Here is a 26,495-nt window from a genome sequence, read left to right as displayed (position 1 = left end):
GTTCAATTGGTGCTATCTGGTTTTGTTTTTCTTGAAATAAGAATGTTGTGTACAAAAATTGTATGTCATGCTGGTGAATGGTGATTCTTGCGATGTTGGTATTACCAGTTCTCAAGCAATTTTAAAGGGATGATCTATATAACCCATCACTGTATGAGAATGCATTTACGTTATTATAATATGATGCAACTTGTCATAAGATAATTATGAGAATCTTACTACATGTAACAATCGACTTAGGTTTTACTTTAAAGGATTCAATCACATATGATTGACCCTATAGGTGCAAGTTTTTAGCACCACTCTATCAATGGACAAGGGCTCGGCCGGAAAGTCGCAAGCTGCGATTTTCTTCTGTCCTTGATCAGGTAATAGGTCACATGGCCGAGGACTAACTCCACTTGTGATCCCCTCAACATCAGTGCAAGTCCACGGCACCTTCTTTGCTTTAGCTGCCATTCCAATTGTGACATTGGCTATGCAGATTTGAGTAAATGGATCACCCTCGATGCCTTCCAATCTGGCCGCCATCGACACGTTATTGGCCACAATGTCTCTATAATTGATCCCTTGAATCACTGGCAATGCATTGGGATCGTAGTGATTATCAGCATGTTGTTTATAGTTCCCTGTCATCCAAAACACCCATTTCATGGTGTGCAAAGACATTCTTCTCACGAAGATGTCTTTCACAAACCCTCCTCTCCCTCTTGCAGTCTTGATCCTGACCCCGGATTCCGTATGAACAGCAGTGATGTCTTCGGCTCTGACATCCTGGATTCCGCCCGACATCTCGCTTCCCAATGCGATGGCGGCACTGTAAGGAGAAATGCATGTCAGCCTCCTGATGACCAACTGTTTGGTGGGCATCCCAAATGAAATCCCATATTCATCCCAACCACTCTTCACTGCTATACAGTCATCCCCTGAGACTATGTAACTGTCCTCAATCCTAACATTGGTGCAAGAATCTGATCATCAAAACATGTTAGAAAAACAAACACTAATTAGAAGTTGACGAAAATTTAATGTTCTGAAAAACATTGTCGAGTTGTTTTTTTTGTTAATGCCTGGATTGATGCCATCAGTGTTAGGAGATTTGACAGGAGCGAGGATTGTAATGCCTTTTATAAGAATGTTGCTGCATCATCATCATCAAGTAAATAAAAACCAAGAATTAATCACGTCTCCCATATATGTTTTTTACACGTGGAGAGATGAGATTGAAGATAGCATAAAATGGTTTACCTGCTATAAACTGGATGAACATTCCATGATGGGGAGTTCAGAAGGGTTAGATTGGAAATTTGAATGGTATCCGAGTACATAAACTCGATTATGTAAGGCCGGGTGTATTTCAACTTTCCCTTGTGGAATTTTTGCCACCAGAATGAACCTTGACCGTCGATAGTACCATTGGCCCCTGATAAACCAGATGGTAATTAACTCATGTAGGGTCCATTGATTTGGTAAAGTTAAGTTACTACAAATTGATTGATGCAGATGAACATAGTTTAAACCTGTAACGATGACGTCAGTGAGATTAGTGCCATATATGAGGCTGGTAAACCTTCCACCAGCTGCATCCCTTCCACGACCATAGGATGGCAAAGGCTTCAAAACAGGCCATTCTTTCATATCCTAAACCAATTGATTAGTCAAAAGAGTTGAGTAAGGGTTAAGATAAAATGAAGCAAATGCTGTTGTCTGTGCTACCTAATACTATCACCATAAGTCAAAATAACCCACCAACTGTTGGTAGTAAACAAGCATTTGGGGCGTGATTTTCGCACCCAAATAACAGTGTGTTCATAACAATCAATAAACGAAACGAGAGAAATTCAATCTTTGTTTCTGATTTCTGAGTCTTCGTTAGGTGCAAGTGCACTTAAAACCCAACTTCTCATATCATAATGGCAGATTTATTTTTGTTCTCTACTTATATGCAGGGCAGATTGTTGATAATGAGGTCGAGATATTTATATAAAATATATATGTTAAAAGTAGGCTCAGCATGGCACGGGTTGCGATTATGTCTAATAAGATATTCTTAATTTAGGATAATTTTAAACACCAAAATTTAAGGAAAAAAAAAGAAAGTTAAATGTTCAATTTGTATTAGATATTATAAATATTTAAGTTTATTTTTTACCTAACTATTAAACTTTATTTTTATCAAATTACTATTTAAATACTACTTTGTATTAGTTTACCAAATTAAACTTAAAATATTACTAAATTTATCATTAAAAATTATAAATTTTATAAAAAAATCAAATTTGAAAAACTTGAAGGACCAAACACAAATTTGTTATTTTTTAAAACACTAATTATAATTTTAAAATAAAAATATTCAAAACTCAAACAACTTAAAAAAAATTATAAAATTTAGGGAGAGCCGGTACCTTGCTAGCACCCCTAAATTGGCCTCTGCTTATGGGTATATAGATATGGATAAAGGGAATTGTTATATAGATATTTTCTGAAAATAATTTTCCAGATGTATAATTTCCAATGTATCCATTGTGGGTGATAATGACAATTGCATTTCGAAGATATAAACCACAGGGCAAGAAATATGTTTTATTCAACCCCACGAATCTACTACTGATCAGTATTTAGGGCCAAAATAACACATATTGTTTGGTCAATATCTTTCATGGCCTTGTTTTGGTCTGGAATGAAACTTATATATCCCAGCCACTTGAGGTACGGGGTTAGAATAGTGGAACACGAAATTGGATGCAACTTTAATCGAAAAACAGACTAATAACCAAACCTGAGAAGCAAGAAGAAGAGCGTGTTTTTGAAGATAGAGAGTGAAGTGGCTGGTTAGGCTAAAACTCCCGGTCAGCCATTTTCCAGCAGGAACATAAAGCTGAGCCCCTCCATCAGATGCATACTTGCTGAGATGATTAACTGCATCCTGGAATGCTTTAGTATTGGATGTTTTCCCATCACCAACTCCTCCAAAGTCTGTGATTGATGCAGTGTGTCGTCTGCAACTTATCCCCGTGTACGCAAAGGACTCTGTCACCTTTCCTTTCCTGGCCTCACCACCTCTTACACCCAATATAAAACCCACCAAGAGAAGGACTGTGACTATCCTGGTCATCTGCAAGAAGAGAAATTAAGTACCCATTGGAGTAACTTCTGAGGAAAAGTAAAGAGAAGCTAAGGAAGAAGGAAAGGTGTGAAGGGTATTTACTTTGGTCCTCATCGGACTCATCCCTAACAACTCCATTGTCAGAAAATGGTGAAGACTAGAACTTGCTATGTGATGTGCTAAAGAGACAAATGATGGGTGTATATATATAAGCTGGGAGTTGTACAGTTTCAAATTGGATGGGTTGGTTCACTTTCTTCAGCAATTGGGCTTCTTGTCCTACTTCAAAGTGAAGCATTGTTTATCATGATTGTACTTTAAAAAATAATATTCAGATAATGGGACAAATAAATTACTACTCCCTCAAATATATATTAATTTGCGAAAAGGAAATTGTGACCAGATTCTTTTCCATATAAAATAGGTTTAAAAAGAATAGCAAATGTTAAATTTTTATATTGTCAAATTTGGAACACCATTTTCTTTTTGTGGTTTGCGTTAATGGAACAAACGTGGAGCACTCATTATTAAAGCCATTAGTCCAATTCAATAAGGATACAACCCATAACGAGAGCCATTTTCTTTTCGGGGCTAGCCTAAGTAAATGATAAAAGTAAAACTACTTGTATTCTAAATATGATAAAAACTTGCCTATTCATACACATTACTTTGGGGCTACTATAAGAAACGTGGAGGCTTGTTAGTTTTTTCCTTGAACTGTGGACACAAAAAGGACCAGGTTGTTTTGCTGATTGGCCACTCCCTACAGAAAGTAATTCACTTTCTTATGTAAGCATCCAAGCTTTCATTATATGGACCACGACATCCATAGTTAAAAAAAATTATTCTCTCCTAATCTCTCCTCCCTCTTTGCTCATGTGACCGGCCAGTGCCACCCACTTTCACATATATATGTAAAATTTGGTGGGTCCTTTCCCTTTTCCTTCCCTTCCATTCTCTTGATCATTACTAGTTCTGACCCACCTAAAACATCATGGTGATGGTTAAGCGGTTCAGGTTCCTCTTACTTCCAAGTTTCACCCAATGCCCGTTCAAGATGATGTTCGATATTGTTCAATGCAATCCTATAAACATAAAATTTGTATTGCTTTCACGTAAACAATGAAAACTAAGAGACAGTCTCGGTTTTCATTATTATTGTTAAAGATTTTGCTTAGGTGAATGAATGAACGTTTCTGGCCTTGCCGATAAGTGGGGCTCTGGTGCCTGAACTGAAATAAGCAGTCCTTTCGGCCACTTTTTAGACATCTATCTATGGTCCATCAATCTCTATAACATTAAAAGTGCACTTTCACGTGATCCCCATTCCTATGTAAGAAATGCCCTTGTCTTGTCTCCTCCAACAAACAGTTTCCGACTCGGCTTTTGTTTTTGGTTCATATTCGAAACTAACGGGTTTCTCAAAGAAGGTGTGAGCTATTTGGTCGAAGAAATTACACGCCATGCAAACGGGCACGTGGGTGGCAATGCCGGATCACGTTTGGAGTTTTAAGGATGAAACAGCTTTTGAAAAATAAATTTTTTTAAAAACGTAAATTATATAATAAATCATTCAATTATTAGCATGTTTTTGTTTAGATTATTCAATTATAAATAATTTTATTTTCATCACGGACGTTATCATTTGTTTCTGTTTTGGACATCCTTCACTAAATCATTAACGGGAATGATGGCGTGACCCCTTTTTATTTGGTATAATTACACATTTAATCCTCAGCACTGACATATTCTATCAATTTATTCTTAATTCTAAATAATTCAATAAATGTAACTTTATTTATTTATAAATTTCAAGAATTTGTAGGCAATGACTGTATAATGATTTGTCTTTTGACATTTAAATTTAGACCTATTTTTAGACTATTCAAAAGAAAAACTTTAGAAGAATGTTTAACAAAAATGACCATGATTATAACGCAAAAAAGGAAAAGTGTAGCAATTTTCTTTAAAAGATTTTCTCATCACTACTTAAATTGCATTATTTAATTATTATAATTCATTAATTTAACTTTTATTTAGATATTAAAAATATTTTTATAATAATAATTAGATAATTATTTGATGCACATAAAACTCTGCAAGCATGGTTAAGAAATTGATAAATTTCTTATATTTTAAAAAGTTAATTTTGTTCACATTTAAAAAGAGAAATAAATAATATATAACATATTTTATTTAAATAATATCTTGGGTAAAACACTAAAATAGTTATTTTTGTTTACCTCGGGTTATATTTTAGTCACTTATATTTGAAATGTTATGTTTTAGTCACTTACGTTAACGTGTTGTAACATTTTAGTCATTGAGCTATTAATTGCTGTTAATGGTGTAACGGTAAGTTGACGTGGCACGTTAAATCATCATTTCAAATAAAAATTTTAGGTTAAATTATACAATTGGTCTCCATATTTTTCCATTTTGAGCAATTTATTTTTTTCTTTTATGTTTTTTTGACTTTCTTTTTTTAATTTTATTTTCCAGTATCTTTTGCTTCTCCCCTTGTTTCGCCCCTTTCTCCATATCTTTTAACATATCTTTTCTACATTTTCCATTTGTTAAAGCTTTTTTTTTATGTTTATGAAAAAAATAAAAGACAAAAGCTGAAACCAAAATAAAACTTGCTTCGCATATTCTCACCCCATAATTACAAACCCTCATCATCCATCATCACTTTAACGAACTAATTTAGATCTCTCAATGATCTAGTCTACAAGCTCGCTTCACTCGAAGACCTCGCCAGTCGTGACTTAGGGCAGTCCACCCTCAACAAAGTTTCCCGAGTCCATTCCCTTAATCTCCTAATCAACTCCCACGACCACCTTATCTATCCTACCTACAACATTCTCGTCCTCTCAAAACTATGTTGTTTCACAGATTCTTCAAACTAGCTCTAAATTCTCAATGACTAAAATGACCACTATACAAAACTTACCATCAACTTCACCTAAATCTGTTTGATTTCATACTCTCTTTCTTTCTTCAGTTTATCCATGCTCGGCTTCCAATCAAGCTTGCTTTGGAATATCCAATAAGTTTTAAATAAATTTTACCGTTTGCTTAATTTATTCTTTAGAAAATAAAAAGAAAAGGAAATGAATAATCTACACGATTCTATAAAAGTTTAGAAACGAAAAAAAAAATTATTTTGAATATAAAGAATTCAATTTATGTTTAAAATTTATTAAGGATATGTTTTTTATATTGATTAGTTAGACCCAATTTTAGTTTCAAATTTAGGCTATATTCAAATCTTTATTTGATTAAGAATGATTGATATTCGGTTTTGAGTAAAATTCAATTTAGTAATCATGTGAAAGAAACAATGATTTGATTTATTTGGTGGGTAAAGATTATGTTTCTGCAGTGAAGAATGTGAGAAGAGAGAAAAATAAAGGGAAAGAATAAAAGGAAAAAAAAGAAAAAAAAAGTATAGGGACTGGTTTTAACAAATGGAAAACATAGAAAAACTACGTTAAAAGAAATGAAGAAGGAAAGAAAACATGGGGAGAAAGAGAAGAGAATGAAGAAAAAAGAAAAAAACAAAGAGTTCAAAGAATATAAAAGAAAAAAAAATTAAATTACTCAAAATAAAAAAATAGGGATCAGTTGTATAATTTAACCTAAAATTTTCATTTGAAATGATGATTTAACATACTATGTCAGCTTACTGTTACACCATTAACGACAAATAACGCTCAGTGACCAAAATGTTACAACACGATAACGTAAGTGACTAAAACGTAACATTTCAAATATAAGTGACTAAAGTGTAACTTGAGAAAAAAAAGTGACTATTTTGATAGTTTACCCTAATATTTTATAAATAAAAAAAGTTGGAGCAAAAAAAAGGAGAGAATAAAAGGATAGAAGAGTAAATTCGATCTTTGAAGGTTTTCTTTGTGGCTGATGAGAATCGAGGGAGAAGAAGAATGAACTATTATGATCGAGGTAGGAAAAGCGATTGTGACATAGACTAGTTAGCGACAAAAGACAGCAAACAAGGCCAACCATACTAGCAGTGTCATTGATAAAGTATAACAACGATTACAACGAGAACAAGAATAAAAAATAACAGGCGCAGGGGGAAATGAGAAGTTAGCTGTGGTGGAGGTTAGGGCGTTTAAAAAATGGCATGTATGTGTATCTGAAAGGTGGAATCTTCACCGGAGATTCACACATACACATGTTTCATTAGAAAAACCCCAAAGGGGAAATTTTTTAAGAAAGAAAATATACTTTACACCCACCGACATGTTATCCTAAATTCTACTCCCCATATTCTTTTTTTTCTACCTTTAAGCTATTTTACCAAATTGACTCAAAACAATAAAATATCTACAACAATGACTCAAGTTCAAAAACAATCATCGAAACACCTATATAAAAATTTTGTTATAGGAGGAAAAGCTGGTCTAAAATAGGTTTTTAAATTTCTGTTAAATTTTGTTTTCTGTTTAATTACTAGTCAAAACGATGCGTTATATGAGGGTTTAATGAAACAGTTTGTTTGGGATGTATGAGGAACAAAACGAGGCGTTTTAAGAGTTAAATAAACAGTGCGTAGCATCGAGACAGCTGGCATGATAAGATGTAACTGTTTTTGTTCTTTTCCCACAAGGCAACCTTCTCCTATTTGTATAATACCAGTAGAAGGGGAGTAGGAGGAGCCATCTATTATGAAATGAAGTTTTTCTCTTAACCTATCTTCTCTCTATTCTCTACTTTTATTTCTCGATTTCTGTATTTTTTTTTATTTCTAGAAATCAGTTTCTAACAAACGTATCAGAACTTGATGATTCTCATGGCCAGGGAGGGGATTTCCATTCGTTTGTAGAAGGACATCGCACATTTACAATAGGATGTCACCAAACTTCATACTGAGTTCTCCTAGGTGGGCAGTTGTATTGCTAAGTGGTTCAAGGAGATCAAGGAATAACTCCAAGAAGAGCTAAAAAATGGACTTCAAGGTCAAATTCAAGGCTTATTTAAGCAGTACTTAGGGAAACTTTTACCTACTGACAAAGGGAAAGGGGTGTTGGGAAACCCTCCACTTGGGTTCCCCCCAAAGGACCCTCCACCTAAGTTCCCTCTAAAAAAGCCATGCTACCCTCCGCGAAGAAATGACAACTCGTCTAAACTAGTACGCCCTCACTTTCATGGTACGTATTTTAAGGGATGGTGGATCAAGCTTGAGAAATACTTTCTGGCGAAAGCGGTGCCTGAACACAATAGGGTAAGGGTAGTTATGTTGTATTTGGAGGGTCGAGCCTTAGACTGGCACCATTTTTATGCTCAAAAACAGGGTGGTTTTCGCATGTTGGAATGTGAGGCATATGCTTAGAGTTTGAAAGATAGGTTTGGTTTTCAAACTTTTCAAGACCCTAAGATTGAATTAATCGCTTTGAAGCAAATAGGAATGGTAGACCAATACTAGGACTCGTTTCTGAGTTTGTTCAATCAACTTCAGTTACAAGAATCGTATGCCCTTAGTATTTTCATTAGAATTTTGCGAATATATATTGGTCAATACGTAAAGCTATTAAAACCCAAAACCTTGGTAGGGGCTTTCCTGGTATCTCTTCAAATGGAAGTTATTCTTAATTGAATGCCTAGAAATGGGCTGTTATCTAGTTGGGGAACTTAGGGACGCACCACACCACTACCTACTACATACACCAGTGTGCCTAAAAATTCAGCTCCTGTAGCAACCACTGGTATAGGGGCAGTGGTACAATAGTCCTAGTCCAAACCAGAGGGCCACCTAAGTCCATATCCCCAGCTGAAATAGAGGAAAGGAAAAAAAGATTGTGTTAATGGTGGGGGGCCAAGTACAGTGCAGGTCATAAATACATGAGGTCTAAATTGTATCAATTATTATTAGATCATAGTGCCAAGGGGGAAAATGAAGAATACTAAGAATGCAGTGACCTGTTGGAAGATCTTAACATGGGAAAAGACTCTCCTACAGGTCTAGTGATGTCATCATAGACCATCAAAGGTTCTCAAAACATTCACACAATGAGAGTAGCTACCAATATTGGTAACACCAAGGTTATTCTATTGATTGATTTAGGGAGTACTCACAATGTTCTCAGTACCAAATTAGTAAATTAGTTGGCCTTACCAATTATCCCTTTGAACAAACTGAAGGTTATTGTCACCAATGGAGCCATATTAACAGCTTATAGGATATGTAGAGCTATTAAATGGCAGGTGCACATGACTAAATTCTACACTGATTTTTGTGTGCTACCACTCAAAGAGTGTGATATGGTTCTAGGGGTTCAATGGTTGTTGTCATTAGGCACTATCACCTAGGAATTTAGTTTTCTTACTATGCGGTTCACATATGAAAAGTAACCTTGTGTGCTACATGGAATTCATCTTGGGAACATTCATGTACTGGATGATGCTCAATCCTCTAAATGCCTATCCTTGGTTGGTGGACCCTTAGGACCTGATACTGTGTTGGTGTTAACCTCTGACCAAACCTTCCTAATGACTACCATGATCTCTTCTCCTGAGATGATTCAAACCTTGTTGAAGGAGTTCCAAGATATTTTTCAAGAGCCTAAGAGACTGCCCCCAACTAGGTTTTAAGACCATAAAATACCTCTCAAGGATGAATATACTGTGGTTAAGTTGAGACCTTATAGGTACCCTACAATACGGAAGAATGAAATGGAGAAAATGGTATAAGAAATGTTGCAAGATGGCATCATCAGGGACAATAATAGCTTTTTGCATCCTTCATAGTCATGGTAAAAAAGAAAGATGGGACTCGGAGAATGTGTGTTGATTATAGAAACTTGAACCAACTTACTGTCAAAGATAGATTTCCTATGCCTATTATCGAAGAGCTGCTAGATGAGTTGGGAAAGACAACAGTATTCTCCAAATTGGACTTCAGATCAGGCTATCATCAAATTAGAATGCGGGAATCGAACATCCACAAAACTTCCTTTCAAACATATGAAAGGCACTATGAGTTATATTGGTTTTTTTATGATATAATTGTGTATTTGGTTTCTTGGCAGGATCATTTAGAGCATCTTAGAACAGTTTTTGGCATCTTAAGGAGTCAACAGCTATTTGCAAAGAAAAGTAAGTGTCAATTTGAGGCTGAATAATTGACTACTTGGGACACATTTTTTTCTAAAAGGAAGGTGTCCATGGATCAAACCAAGGTTGATAGTGTGTTAACTTGGAAGGTTCCTCAATTTATTAAGGAATTAAGGGGATTCCTTGGTTTATCAGGCTATTATAGAAGGTTCATTGAGGGGTATGACACCATGGCAAAACCTTTAACTGACCTGTTGAAGAAAGGAAAATGGTGTTGGTCATCACAGGCTGAGCAAGCTTTCCTGGCTCTGAAGACTACTCTTAGAACAGCACTAGTCCTGGCATTACCTAATTTCCAAGAAAGCTTCTGTATTGACACTGATGCAAGCAATATAGAGGTTGGGTCCATGTTACAAAAAAGGGTCATTCGATCGCTTATTTTAGTAAGGCCTTAGGAACAAGGCATCAATCACTGTTTATATACAAAAAAGAAATGTTGGCAACATTGTTAACTGTCAAGAAATGGCACCCATACTTGGTAGGATGCCACTTTTGCATTAGAATTGACCATCAAAGCATGAGATTCCTCTCAGATCAATAAGCAATTACACCTTTCTAGCAAAAATGGGTAGCAAAAATGTTGGGATATGATTTTGAGGTGCTTTATATGAAGGGTAGTACCAATGTAGTGGCTGATGGGTTATTTCGACAACACAATCAAGGGGAGGGTTAGTGTTGGTTGATGGCAAGCTCTTCGATAGTGTCTGATCTTTTCAGCAAGGTACAAGTATCATGTCAAAAAGACCAGAGACTTTAGAAACTTTGTGATGAGTTACAACAACAACCCTCGGCACATCCCAAATATACTTGGGACGATAAATTCTTAAAAAAGAAAGGGAAGTTGGTGATAGATTCTGACTTGACTCTCAGAAAGGAGTTATTTGCTCATTTTCATGAAGGCGCTGCAGGAGGTCATTCGAGAATCAAAGCTACTCGACACTGAATGGCAAGCGTGATATATTATAAGGGTATAAGCACTGACGTTAAGCAGTGAACAAAGGAGTGCTTAGTTTGCCATTTTTGTAAATATGACACATCTGCTCACCTTGGTCTCCTCCAACCCTTACCTATTCTAAATAGAGCTTGTTCAGAAATAACCATGGACTTCATTGAGGGTATTCCTACTTCAAAATGGAAGGATAGCATTTTGGTAGTTGTGGATCGATTTACAAAGTACAGTTATTTCATTACTTTGGCTCATCCATACTCTATTGTTACTGTGGCTGTGGCTTTTTTTTGACAATGTCTACAGGTTGCATGGACTTCCTAATGCAATAGTATTGGATCTAGAATGAGTTTTTGCTAGCTCTTTTTGGCCAAAAATTTTTCGCAGGCTACGCACTAAGATCAAGTTACCTACGGCTTATTTGTAACACCCCTAACCAGTCTCCGTCGTCGGGTTAAGGTACGGAGCATTACGATACAAATCCAAACAATTAATATCAAAACATATCAATAATTTCATTCAACATTAATTACCTAAAACTCATTACAAACCTAGCAAACATATACATTTGGGCATTAAATCGAGCCTTCAAGGCCCTAAAAATAGTTTGGAAACAATTCGAGACTAAATTGAAACAAATTAGAAAATTTTAGAAAAAGTTAAAAATTTTGATAGTAAGGGTCACACGGCAGTGTGGCTAGGCCATGTGACATAGCCCAAACCGTGTGATACTCGAACAAAGGGACACACGACTGTGTCCTAGCCCGTGTCTTAAATCGCGTAACTCACTAAGTTAGGTCACACGGCCGTGTCGCAAGCCGTGTGCCAGACAGTGTAACTCTCTGACTTATAACACACAGCCGTGTCGCAGGATATGTGCTAGACCGTGTAAGTCACTGTATTGAAATAATAAGTGACACACGGCCATGTAGTCAGGCCTTGTGTGTCACATGGCCATGTGACAACCTGTGTCCCAGGCCTTGTACTCCATAATTTGGCCCTGAAAACAAGCCATTTTAAGTTCAAAACTTACTCAATCAACCACTCCATTTGTGCCTACATTCAAAATAAATAAACACTTTGCAAACACATATAAACATACCAATTCAATCAACCTATTTCACCTAACCAATATGCCATTCGAAGGCACCACATTTATACCAAAACAACTTCAATCAAAAAAAGGCTATAATGCCACATCTCAAGTACAAAACATATTTAATTTAGCTACCTAATGACCTCAATTATAAACCATTCAATCTTCATCATAAACATACCAACAAGACCATATATTACCAAGTACTTAAAAGTGACCAAATAACATAAATTTGTCAAGGCACTAAAAGTCCATCAAACAAGATATATACTCCAAAAGCATATTCATACCAAATTGATCATTAACACATTCAAGAACTACCAGTATATAAAGTCTTATATATGGCATTTATAACCTTGGCCAAAATAACTCAAAAACTACCGAAGTGATTGCTAAATAGTGTGTTAGTACTCCGACAAGCTTCCAACCAGTTGAGCTTTCGATAATCTACAAAACAAAGGACAATAACTACGTAAGCAGGTAGTGCTTAGTAAGCTCGTATAAACTCAAACATAACTTACCATTCTTAAGCTCAATTTATGAAATGTGCATAACATGTTTACCATACTCATAAGCTTAATACAATCCTATAAGCATCAACAAACTCACAAATTAGTAGGTTTACGTATAATGCATATAGAAAATCAACCATTTCACAAATGAATTTTCATGAATATAACATTCATCACATAATCGTTTAGTTCCCTTCAATTCATTTGCATTCATCCAAACTTTCCTTTTCAATAGATTATGAGCAAATATCCATTTGAACACATGCCTTGCCAATTACCTTTACTTACCCATTGAACCATCTAGGATTTCATTGGACACTCACGAATGCTCACAAATAGTATGCCTTTCCATATAACCATAACCTTTCCTTTTCAATAGTGCTTACACAAGCTGTGAAATGAGCCTGCTCACACGAGCTGTGGGTCGAAATGTTAGCTACACGATGCTGCTCACACGAGCCGTGGAGAATCCATAACAAATGCAGGACCTTAGCCATCGGTAGGACATTCAAGACCAACACTCGTAACATGAAATCCCTAATGGCATGTCATTCGTATCGTAAGAATTCTTAAGGTTCGAACGAGATTATTTATCTTTCAATTACCCAAAACAACAATATATATTTTTTCAAGTCAGTTTATAACTAACATAATATAACAGATAATCAATCAAAGTACATCTAGTAAGATTATAATTCAAACAAACTTACTTTGATAACTATAGTCGCAAAAGTAGAGTTGGAGACTAATCCAAAGCTTTTGCCTTTACTCGATTTAAGTCCGGTTGGTTCTTTTCTTGATCTAAATAATAATTTAACTCAATTATCATAATTCCAACATTCAAATAAGTTGTTTTATGCAATTAAACTCTTATATCACCAAATTAGATATTTACCCTAATACTTTAACTTTCTTAAAATTTACTCTCTGAATTATTAACTTGCAATTTCACCATTTTTCTAACTAAAACATGCTAGTAGATTTTATTAGAGGTCTTGAGTAGCCCATAATTACCAACATTTCACATTAAAACCAATGGGTTTTACACTTTCAATAATTTAATCCTTAACCCTAAATTCATCAAAAATCACTTAACAACACAAGTTTATTTAACAACCAAGTTTATTAATATATCAATTAACATCATAAATTCATTAATTTCATTCCTAAAACATCCCTCAACCTTTAACAATTTTTCAAATTAACTCCCGGGCTAGCTAGACTAAGCTAAAACGAGCTCAAAAAACATAAAGATCACTAAAAACTAACATTAAAAACACTAAAATGCATAGAATATGTTTGGACGAACCTTCCAAGTTCTCCCATGAAGTTTTCAATTGTTCATATCTCAAGCAAAAGGATGAGTACTTTGTTTTACTGTTAGTTTATGTTATTAGTTTACCTAATTACCAATTTGTCCTTTAAAATTATCTAAATTTTAGTAATTTAATCACCCAAAAGCGTCCATTATTAAATCAAATGGTATATTTACCATTTAAGTCTATTAGTTAAGAATTTCATAGCCATTTGATCCTTTTATTAAATATAATTCAAAATTTTCATCTTTTACAATTTAGTCCTTTTTACCTAATTAATCTTTTAAACTTCAAAATTTCTAAACGAAAATTTAATACTACCTTAAACTAACCCTATAGATATTAAATAAACATTAAAATAATAAATCACTTGTCAGAGTCGTGGTCTCGAAACCACTATTTTCAACACGATTGAAAATGGGTTGTTACAACTCTTCCCTCTAAAGGAATTTTTGTCCTTGAAAATCTTACGAGAAAACAGGTTTGTGTATTACACTTTCATATCTTCTTCTGGTTCCCAGGTAGCTTCCTCGACCCCATAACAATGCCAGAGAAATTTAACCAGAGCTATACGTTTATTCCTTAATTCTTTAACTTCTGGAGCTAAAATTTTGATTGGTTTCTCACTGTAAGAAATATCGGGCTGAATTTCCACATTAACAGGAAAAATCACGTGTGAAGGGTCAGATCGATACCACCGTAACATTGACACATGAAACACGTTGTGAATTTTCTCTAATTCAGATGGTAAGGCTAAACGGTAAACTACTAGCCCAATTCTCTCGATGATCTTATATGGCCTGATGAATCATGGACTAAGCTTCTCTTTTCGGCCGAAACGAAAAAATTTTCTCCAAGGTGATACTTTTAAGAAAACTCTGTTGCTAATTTGAAATTCAATATCCTTTCTTTTTAAATCCTCATATGATTTTTGACGATCAGAAGCAGTTTTCAAACAATCATGAATTACTTTAACTTTTTCTTTCGTTTCTTGGATTAAATTGACTCCGAAAAGCTTTTTCTCACTCAATTCAGTCCAGTATAATGGAGTTCTACATTTTCGACCATACAAGGCTTCATACAGTGCCATTTTAATACTCGCCTGATAACTATTATTATATGTTTACTCAACCAACGAAAGAAATTTCTCCCAGCTACCCTTAAATTCTAAAATGCAACAACGGGGCATATCCTATAGTATCTGTATCACTCGCTCAAACTGACCATTGGTCTGTGGATGGAATGCTGTACTAAAATGTAGTCGAGTACCCAGAGCTTCGTGCAATTTACTCTAATATCTAGAAGTAAACAGTGGATCTCTATCGGAAATAATCAATATTGACACACCATGCAATTTAACATTCTCAAAACATATAGTTCTGCCAACTTCTTAAGTGAATAATCCATATGTACTGGAATGAAATGTGCAGATTTAGTCAAACGATCAACAATAACCAAAATAGCATCTTTCTTTCGCGGAAACAAAGGCAACCCGTTCCCATTTCTATTCTGGAATCATAATAGGCTGTAATAGTCTAAAAGGTACTTAATTCTCAGCTTTGACTTGTTGAAAAATCAAACATTTAGATACAAACTATGAAATTTCACGTTTCATACTTGGTCATTAGTACATTTGTTTCAAATTACTGTACATTTTATTACTACCAGGGTGTATCGAATAATTGCTGCTATGAGCTTCCTGTAAAATCTTCTGTATAATATCAGAATTTCTCAAAACACAAATTCTATTTTGAAAATATAAACTACCATAAGAACTAACATAAAACTCTAAATCAGATGCCTTTTCAATCTGCTACTGTTTAGCAATTAACTCGGAATCTCTTTTCTGAGCTTCACAAATCTTTTGCAGAAATGTCAGTTTAGCTTTTAATTCCACTATAATGGAACCATCATCAATCAACATCAATCGAGTATTCAAAGCTCACAAAGCAAGTAAAGGTTTTCTACTTAAAGCATCAACAACAACATTAGCTTTTCTTGGATGATAAACGATGATCAAATCATAATATTTTAGTAGCTCCAACCATCTATGTTGTCTCAAATTTAATCATTTTTGTGACATCAAATACTTCAGGCTTTTGTGATATTTGAAGATGTGACATTTTTCTCCGTACAAATAGTGTTGCCAGATATTTAGTGCAAACACAATAGCTGCAAGTTCTAAATCATGAGTCGAGTAATTTTTCTCGTGCGGTTTCAATTGATGGGAAGCAAAAGCTACCACTTTGCCTTCTTGCATCAAGACACAACCTAAACCATTAAGTGAAGCATCACTATAGATCACAAATTCCTTTCTAAACTCTGGTTGAACCAACACAGGGGCTTTGGTCAACAATACTTTCAATTGATCAAAACTTTGTTGAAATTTTTCAGACCATTCAAACTTAACATCTTTCTAGAGTAGCTTTGTAAATGGTGTAGAAATCATAAAAAAATCCTTTAACAAGTCTTCGATAATATCTGGCTAAACCCAAGAAACTTCTGATCTCTGAAACATTTCTCAGAGGCTTCTAGTCTATAATTGTTGATATTTTACTCGAATCAACGCTAATACCATCCGCCGATACAACATGTCCCAAAAATTTAACTTCTCAAAGCCAGAACTCACACTAGCTAAATTTAGCAAATAACTGTTTCTTACGCAATGTCTACAATATTACTCTCAAATGTTGTGCATTCTTAATTTCATCTCGGGAATAAATCAAAATATCATTAATGAATACACCCATAAATATGTCTAAATACGGTCAAAATATTCTGTTCATCAATTCCATAAACACAGCAGGTGCATTTGTTAAACCAAATGACATAACTAAAAATTCATAATGTCCATACTTAGTCCTAAAAACAGTCTTTTTCACATCATAATCTTTAACCGGTAACTGAATATCTAGAACGGAGATCAATCTTTGAAAATACTATTGCACCTTTCAGTTGATCAAACAAATCATCGATACGCAACTAGACCTGTCCATGGGCCGGGCCGACGACCCGCCTGAAATATGAGAGGGTTCAGGTAAAAATATAGGCCCGAAATATGGGCTTGGGTAAAAAAACGAGGCTCGTTTAAAAAAGGGCAGGGCCTCGGGCACCACTTTTTTGGCCCGGGCCCGGCCCGGCCCGACCCAAATATAATAAATATATATTTTTTATTTTTATTTTTAATTTTAAAATACTTTTATTTTTATTTTTTTATTTTTAAAATAATTTTTTAATATTTATTAAAAAAATAGGCCGGGCCGGGTCGGGCTCGGGCTTATGATATTTTTTCTGGGCCTGGCCTGGGTAAAATTTCAGGCCTATATTTCTGGCCGGGCCGGGCTCGGGCCTAGGAGGCGGACCGAAAAATTTTTTCGGGCCTGCCCGTACCCGGCCCATGGACAGGTCTATATGCAACAATGGATATTTGTTTTTGATTTTGACTTTATTAAGCTGTCGATAATCAATACACAATCGCATTGACCCGTCCTTTTTCTTATCAAACAGTACAGGTGCACCCTAGGGAGAAAAACTAGGTCGAACAAATCTTCTATCTGCCAATTCTTGCAACTGCGCTTTTAACTCTTTCAATTCTGTAGTGTCATTCTATACGGAGCTATTGATATAGGAGAAGTTTTCGATACTAACTCAATAGCAAATTCAACCTTTCTGACTGGCGGTAACCCTGGTAACTCTTTTGGAAACACATCCGAGAATTCACAAACAGTCAGAACAGACTCTAATTTCAATTTTGAAGCCCCAGAATCAAATATATAAGCTGGATATGCCTCACAACCTTTCTTGACATATTTCTAAAATGACATAGTTGAAATGATATTAGTTGAACTGTCACATCTATTTGATTCAACCCGAATTATTTCACAATTCTAACATTTCAATAAAATTTTCTTTCGTTTACAATTCACAACAACATCGTGAAGAGTCAACCAATGCATGCCAAGAATCACATCAAATTCATCAAATGGTAATAACATCAAATCAACTGGAAAGTTGCAATCCCAAATCATCAGAGGACAATTTCTATAAATTTTATCAATTAACACATACTGACATAACGAATTAGTTACTTTGATCACAAATTCAATTGACTCAAAAAGTATTTTCTTACCTGACACTAAGGGTGAGTTTGGTTCACTATAATGGAATAGAGGAGTAATGGAATAGAGGCGTAATAGGTAATCCTTTTGTTTGGTTGAATGGAATGAAATAGAGGCGTAATGATATTCTTATGTTTGATTGAATGGAATAGAGGTGTAATAGCATAAGGAAAAAAACTAAAATGACTAGAATACCCGTAGCAGAATTTTTTTTAGGTAGATGATTATTGTTATTGTTATTAAATTTTAATAAGATTATTAATATAAATAATAAATAATTTAATCATATTTTAACATAATTATTATTAAATATAATTTAATAAAATATATAATTTAATAAAATTATTAATATTAAATATTCTTATATAATTTATTAAAATCATAATATATAATACTATAAAATATAATTTTAACATAATTATTATTAAATATAATTTAATAAAATATATAATTTAATAAAATTCTTAATATTAAATATTCTTATATGAATTTACTAAAGTCATAATAAATAATACTACAATACTTACAAATTCTATTAATCTGGTCCTAACTTTAAAAATTTAATAAACTTAACCTTCAATTTTACATATTATATCAATTTAACCTTTATTCTTAAAATTAAAAATAAAAATTTAAAAACTAAAAATTTAAACATTTATTTTTCGATAAAAATACATACGAAATTATAAAATTATACATAAAAATACTTACACATTACTAGGTAATCCTTCTCCCACCTCCGCTTCAATAGGATCAATACTCATATGGGTTCGAATAAAATTATGGAGCAAACAACATGCAATAATGATTCTATTGTGCACCCTTACAGGATAGAATGATGGACCCCTAAGTATTCCCAATCTAAGTTTTAATAAACCAAAGCATCTTTCAATAACATTACGTGCTGAGGCATGTTTCATATTAAAAAATTCTTGCGGAGTACTTGGCTGATAACCCTGATGCCACTCATTCAAATGATATCGTTGTCCTCTAAAAGGTGCAAGAAATCCCTCACAATTTGTGTATCCAGCATCAACTAGATAATAACAACCTATAATTTTTTTTTTAAAATGATTAATTTCCCAAAAAAGTTTGATCTTTAATGAATAATTCAAAGTCCTCTAACTATTCACTTTACCATGAGGAACTTTTAGTCCATGTCTCCTACTAATGACATCTCGAAGAACTTGTCCATCAGCAACAGAACCTTCCTTACCAGGAAGAACATAAACAAATTGCATTTCAGGTGTACAAACACCTAGCATATTTGTTGCTATGTCACATTTTCGCGTTCGATATCTAGGATTATCAACTGTTGGAACCCTAATCTTGATGTGGGTTCCATCAAGAGCGCCTAAGCAATTCTATATCACATGTTATAAAACCTTGAGTTAAGATACTAAATTTAAATCTAAATCAACTAAATTATGTACAAGCTATATATAAAACTCGGTCCAATACCTTAAACCATTTCCACCTTGTGTCTGAAGAATTAGCTGTAATTGGCTCTGCCTTTTTAAATAACACATCTTGTAAGCGTATTACAACATTTAAAACACTATGAAATGATCTGCTAACAGTTTCCCCGGACCTATTGAAGTGATGCTTGATAGCTCGATTTTTAAGGTGATGGGAAATGATATGTAAAAACATTGCCACTTGCTCATCAACAAGCATGTGCCTTGACGACTTCAATCCCCCCTAAAGTTTGTAACATCTCACATAGTTTGAAAAAGGGAAATCTATTCATCCTAACTTGTTCAATACAGGTCTCGTCACTAGCATATATAAGCATTTTTACATAATCCAGTTGTGCATAAAAATCTAAAATATAGGACCTAATCCTTGGTCTATAAGTATGTAGGCTATTAATGACACCCAATGTAAGTTAAAACCAACTCGTAATTCTACAGATTTGCAACCATATTGTCAATGCAATACCAATTCTTTTACGCCTCACACATTGTGCAATTAAAGGCAGACGAGCCATTACTGCAAGATATTAATGTGTTCCATATTGTCAAATCGTAGTAAAAGGGTCACATTTCTCCAATCATAATTTCAATAACTGTAAAATAAAATAAAATAATTTAATTTCCAAAGAACTTACAGTGATTGTGTGAAAAGAAGACGCTCAACTGTGGGTGGAGGAAGCAATCAAACAAGCCACTTCAATAGGAAGCAATATCACACTATCAAAGAAAAATGAACAATACAAATTTAGAATCTTAACGAAGCAAAAAATAGAAATGAAAATTATCTTTGCAATTTATATCTCGTGTATCATTGTATTAAATTATTTAAATCTCATGTAACCTAACTATCTTTTACTTTCCACTATCATCTCTAAGAAGAACATTTTAACATTTAACCGTATTTTTTGACAACATTATAATAATAAAAACTATTACACTGCACATTTAAAGAAAGTTGAGAAAAAAATGGTTTCAATTCACAACATTATAGAAGGTTGGTATTTTCATCAGCTTTGTAATACAATTATATCTATGATTTTGCGGATTCAATTTTAATTTAATTTACACCATCACTGATATGATAATAATAAAAATGACGTGAGCGCATATTATTTTCAAGAACAATTTCAACCCTATCAAGCATTACCACAAATTACAATTCCGATTTCCAAAGTGCAGATAAATACATCAATGAAAGCCAGCTTATATACATATACTGGCCTAAGAACAAGAGGAGGAAGCAACTTGGGCATGTATATATATATATGTGTAGTTTTTCTTTGGTTTTATCAATATCCTATGCATACACGTTTACCATGTACCTTACTACACCTGGGACTTGGCTTTGGCTTCGGTATTGGATTCTTTTTTTTTTCCTGCAGAAATCAACAATATCACTTATTTTAAACACAAAAACCAAAGTTAAGAAAATCAGACCCAAATCTCATAATTAAGCTAATTTACTATATTACTAAAAACCAAAAAATAAAATACTTTGTTTATATATGGATCAAAGTAAAACATAAGGTAATAAAACCAGACCCAAATCTCACAATTAAGCTGATAAATAAATTTGGTCTTACTTTGGATAACTAGAACACGAGCTGATGTTGGAGTAGTGAAAATAACAAGAGTGGACAGCAAAAGAATGCAAGCTTTATTATATATTTATTAAATTTATTAATATATTTATATTTATTATGTATGTAAATTTCGAATCAATATGGTATCTTTATTATATCAATTTAATATACTATTTTTAATATATATTTAATTATCAACCATTTTTAAAATAAAATAATATATTTTAAATGAAATTAAAATAGGCTGAAAAATTATACATTATTAAAATATTATTCCATAACTCACTTCCAAATTCTATAAAACTTAAAAAAGAGATAGTGTCCAATTAAAGCCTCATTTTTAAGTCAAAGAACATACTTACATTTATTGCAATACAATTTAATCAAACACAATTGATGAAGGTACTCAATCAACTAACTAAACCAATTTCGCAAGTTATTCACAATTACATGTAAACAAATTGCCAATCTCCTAGTTTTCCATGCTCATGGTCGTGCAGTAAGATAATAATTATCATGATTTATCATTTACATACATCCATAAAAAATCAAGCTAAAGTAACAGCAAAGGAATCACAGTCAATCACAGTCAATCAACCAATCAACCTAGTGACAGATAGCCGCATTTTAAGCAGGCTATTGAGTGAAAAATTGGTTCCAACAAAAGAGAAGAACCCCATTAAAAGATGGGGAAGGGATCTTGCCTATTTTTCAGAGGACAATTGGAAGAGAATATGGGTGTTGGCTCTTTGGTTCTCAATCTGTGCAGGCTTGTTCAACTGGAAATTCAAATCCTCTAATTTCATTGCACTATACCAATTCAAACGTACTTACATAAAATGTACATTTTTCAATTATAACATTCAATTTAACTATCAATTATAACAAGTCTTGTAATTGCTCGAATAAAATTTTCGAACTACCTCAACTTAAGAAATTCGATCCCAAATTCAAATTTTTCAATACCAATAAAAATCAAATTATTACATCACCACTTGCAAAATATAACTATAAAAACATTACTGTGGAGTAAACCACAAAAAACAGAACATATAGTTCTCATAGACACCGAAACTTGAGCTACATGATGAAGTATCGTAATTGAGCCCATGATCCCTTAAATACTCATCATGGTCAATATAACTCCTCAAGGGAGCAACATCTATCACTCTATCGTCTAAGCTAATGCTTATAACAGAGGTATCAAACGTCTTATTATATCCCTTACATTCACAACAAAGAATTCCAGCAAAACCAAAGTAACATGAATACAAACAAGCAAAATAGAAGGAATACATTCAAACTTGTGCTTTAAAATTGTAGTGCACACTCACAGCTTCATAAAGGAAAAAAAAGAAAAGGGAAAATCTTGAAAATAATACCTTTTCCTTTTTGATAAGCTTGCAACCTTCAACAGGATCAAAACCAGGAGGTAGATTTCCACTTGGGATTGGCTCTATCTGCAGAATAGTAAAGTTCCATGGATTGTGATGCAAAGTCCATATTACAATTGAAAAAATAAGGTAAAATTGAAAAACATGAAGTGAAGATCATTGTTAATTGTGATGCACAAGTCCATATTACAATTTCGGGCATAATAAAATGTTTTGTAAAACTATCCGAGCACTCACACATTTGGTAGTACATGAAGCATAAGAAAGGAAACTCTATGAGAGGTTTACATGACGCATGCTTTACTCGATAATACCATATATACGATGTCATAATAGGCAAATTATACATGATATATTTGTCACTAGATCTTCTGATGAAACTAACATGCTAAAGTCGCCCATCGATTGATCCAAGCCCAAATTTATACCTAATTTCTAGTGAAACCGAAATGAGACAATAACTACATCATAATCTAACATTATGCTCCAAAGACCAATTTCCATTGGATCAATATTGCAGATATCACAATTTTATTTGCACCAGCAGATACCATAATTGCACTTATAGATTCTAGAAACTCGTACTTCTTTTTTGCTTCAATATTCATTAAAGAATTTACCTATTTTCCTTAAACCAAAAAGAAAAGTCACGAAATTGTGCATGAAATATAACGAGAATTGAACATAAATAAGCAGGGAGTTTCACAGCAGAAGTGAACATACTAAATTGAAGCGGGTTCTTTCAAAAGTAGATTTTGAATTCTCTAGTTACTTACGGGATCTTGGAAAGAATGCTCAAGATTTGCACCTAAAACATCTAATATTTGCACCTAATATTCAAGATTTCACCTAGTGGACTCGGAGGTATTTAAAATTTTATCAATGCAGGTCAGAATAAGCTATCAGATACTAGAGACAACAGAATAGATACCTAAGCAGAAAAGACCAGAGTGTGTAAACATTCCATCCAGGTAACTAGAAACATACTTTTTCATATTAAGGTGAGCAAAGAGAATGAATCAAGCACATAAGTTTTCAAGAAAAAAGGCATAACATCAGGATATATAGTTCAAAAACAAAAGAAGTACAATTATTACATAGGCTGACTAGCAATTACTTGAGGCAGCCTTGGTTAGTATTACAGCATTAAACCTGAATAACTTGGGAAAAAGCAGCAAAACATTGATATAAAGTGTTTTAAATGCAACACATAATCAAATTACCCAATGCAAGTAAGAAAAACAGACTACTTTATGAGTCTTTTTTTATCAGTTTCTTTATAGATATTGCCAGCACTGCTATTTACTTGTTATTTGCTAAAAGTTATTATATGAATTTTCATTTTCATTTCTCATATTCAGTACTTAAATTACAAACCTTATCCAATAGTTTATGAAATAATAATGTTGGGAAGAAAGTTTGTGTTTTTTCATCTGAAAAATCTGATGGTATTTGGGATGTTATAGGATTGTAGCAATCAAAGGACCTACACACATAGGACACTAATAACTTGATTAATGGTCTAGGAAACAAATGGAAGGATATCTGTTGTGATGATTTATGGTATTGAAAGAAAGCAACCCATTATTGCAACAAGAGAAAAGAGGGAAATCTCGTGAGTGCCCTTAGCTAAGCATTAGGCTCTGCACAACTAAAATCAAATATTTCAAAACAGCACAAGCATACACCCAAATCATGAGGAAGAAAATAAAAATCTGGATTAAGTAAAAAAAGAGAAGAAGCACTTGCCGAAATAATTGGGCCGGAGATCTGAGACAGTGGAGTCGGCAAAAGATGCCAATATGACAGTGGAGGTGACTTTGCTGGCAGCTTCTGTTGATGTTGGGAGGGAGAGGGTGGAGGTCGATTTCGGGTAATGAGGGAGGGTAAAACAGAGACTGATTTGGGAAGACGTCCGTAATAGGACTAATCATCGTTTTGGGAAAGGAATACAAAATAGAGAATTTGGGGAATAGGTCGGTAATGTAATAGGCGCGTAATAGACATTACAGCGAATCAAACATGGGATTAGGTGGGGTGCGTGGAATAGATGGGTAACCGCATACCCATTACAGCAAACCAAACACGTTGTAAGGTTGTGCATATATATGAGTGTGTTGAACCCGGGTCAATCAAACATTAGCATTAGTATCAAAGATAAAAAATGTACCAATAATCATATCAGGTGCCGAAGCTTCTTCACGAGCTCAAATTGCAAAGGCCCTAGCTGATGCCCGAGCCTCAGATCTAACTATAAAATCTTTCATTCCACTTTAACTATTTCGTGCATTACCACTATTTCTGGATGGCATCCCTCTTGCAGTCATGTTACTTGACCGTGTGTTCTAAGCTTTCTTTCTATCAGACCTTTCAGGACAGTCTTAAAAAAAATGATCATATGAACTGCATTTAAAGCACGATCCATCTCTCAGTCTGCACTCTTCGAAATGTCGTCTATTGTACTGTTGACATTCAGGTTTATTATTACGAACACTCCCTACATTCGCTACAGAGGTAGCTTGAGGTCTCAAACTTGAATGTTGCTTCCTTTTATCTTTTCCCAAAAGTCCGAATGAAGCTGATGTATGACTGTGAAATTCTTTTGATTTATTCGATGGAGATGAAAATGATTTTCTCGTCGGTCGTTTACTTGTGTCATGAGCCTCAAAATCTGCCTTTCTTTTAACTTTACTAAGTTCTTCAGCCTTATGTGCTCGATCCACCAATACCACAAATTCTTCCAATTCTAGAATCCTCACTAATAATTGATGTTTTCGTTTAAACCATCTTCAAATTGAACGCACATAACAGCTTCTATTGGAATACATTTTCGAGCATATTTACTAAGTCACACGAACTCCTTTTTATATTCGGTTATAGTCAAACGACCTTGTTTTAACTCTAGAAACTCTTTCCACTTTTTTGTCAAGATATCGCTGACTAACATATTTCTTCCTTAATTCTGTTTGAAAGAAATTCCAATTCACACGATCCCTTGGTACCACAACAATCAAAGTATTCCACCACTGATATGCTGAATCTTTTAACAGAGATATCTCACATTTTAAACAATCAAATGGAGAACAAGACAGTTCATCAAAAACTCTAATAGTGTTTTCTAACCAAAATTTAGCTTTTTCAGGGTCATCTTTAGCTGTTCCACGAAATTTTTCTGCCCCATACTTACATATTTTATCAACCAGAGGCTTGCTTACACGTACTTGTTCCAGACCTTGAGGAATAGATGGGACAAGTTGGGGTATGGGAGGGGGTGGAGGTCATTGAGCCATTAGGTTCGTTTTAACAAATTTAGAGAACCATTCATCATATGGAAGAAAGCTTCTTTTGCGTCACTTTCTCGGCCCTCAACTACGAGCCCACTATTAGCTGCTTCTTGAACGAAAGCTTGTGTATTACTTTCAACCTCATCGGAATCAGCTCGGTTGGATGACATCTTTTATCTATATACAAAACATGATTCAATTTAAGTTAAGAGATATCACACTATCACAAATTATAAAATGACATGTATTCTATACTTTATATCTGTACGCCTAGTTCGAGAATTGACTAAACTATAGCTCTGATACCATTAAATGTAAGACACTTAACCCATCTCCGTCGTCAGATTAGGGTTACAGAGCATTACCATACAAATCCGAACAATTAACACCAAAACATATCAATAATGTCATTTAACATTAATTACCTAAAACTCATTACAAACCTAAAAAACATATACATTTGGGTGTTAAATCGAGCCTTTGAGGCCCTAAAAATAGTTTGGAAACAATTCAAGACTAAAT

At 34.0% G+C, this 26,495-nt stretch overlaps 2 protein-coding genes across 2 annotated transcripts in view; one reads left to right on the top strand and one right to left on the bottom strand.

Moving 5' to 3' along the window:
• Positions 1–164: 164 nt before the first annotated feature.
• LOC105796616 (probable polygalacturonase) lies at positions 165–3,326 on the bottom strand. The gene is made up of 6 exons (XM_012626370.2): positions 3,209–3,326; positions 2,780–3,115; positions 1,521–1,641; positions 1,249–1,423; positions 1,071–1,141; positions 165–971 (listed from the first exon to the last, which is right to left on the bottom strand). Exons 1-6 carry the CDS (start codon positions 3,242–3,244, stop codon positions 262–264), a joined length of 1,449 nt encoding a protein of 482 aa, XP_012481824.2. The 5' UTR covers positions 3,245–3,326; the 3' UTR covers positions 165–261.
• A 4,204-nt stretch (positions 3,327–7,530) lies between these two features.
• LOC105796626 (mitogen-activated protein kinase homolog MMK2) overlaps positions 7,531–26,495 on the top strand; it is a 37,997-nt gene continuing 19,032 nt past the window's right edge. The window contains exon 1 of the mRNA XM_052633367.1: positions 7,531–7,548. The gene's annotated coding sequence lies outside the window, so the exon portion shown is untranslated. The remainder of the gene's footprint in view (positions 7,549–26,495) is intronic.

Source organism: Gossypium raimondii, chromosome 7 (assembly GCF_025698545.1).
Source record: "Gossypium raimondii isolate GPD5lz chromosome 7, ASM2569854v1, whole genome shotgun sequence".
NCBI classification, from domain to species: Eukaryota; Viridiplantae; Streptophyta; class Magnoliopsida; order Malvales; family Malvaceae; genus Gossypium; species Gossypium raimondii.
This window is presented reverse-complemented; position numbering and strand designations above follow the sequence as displayed.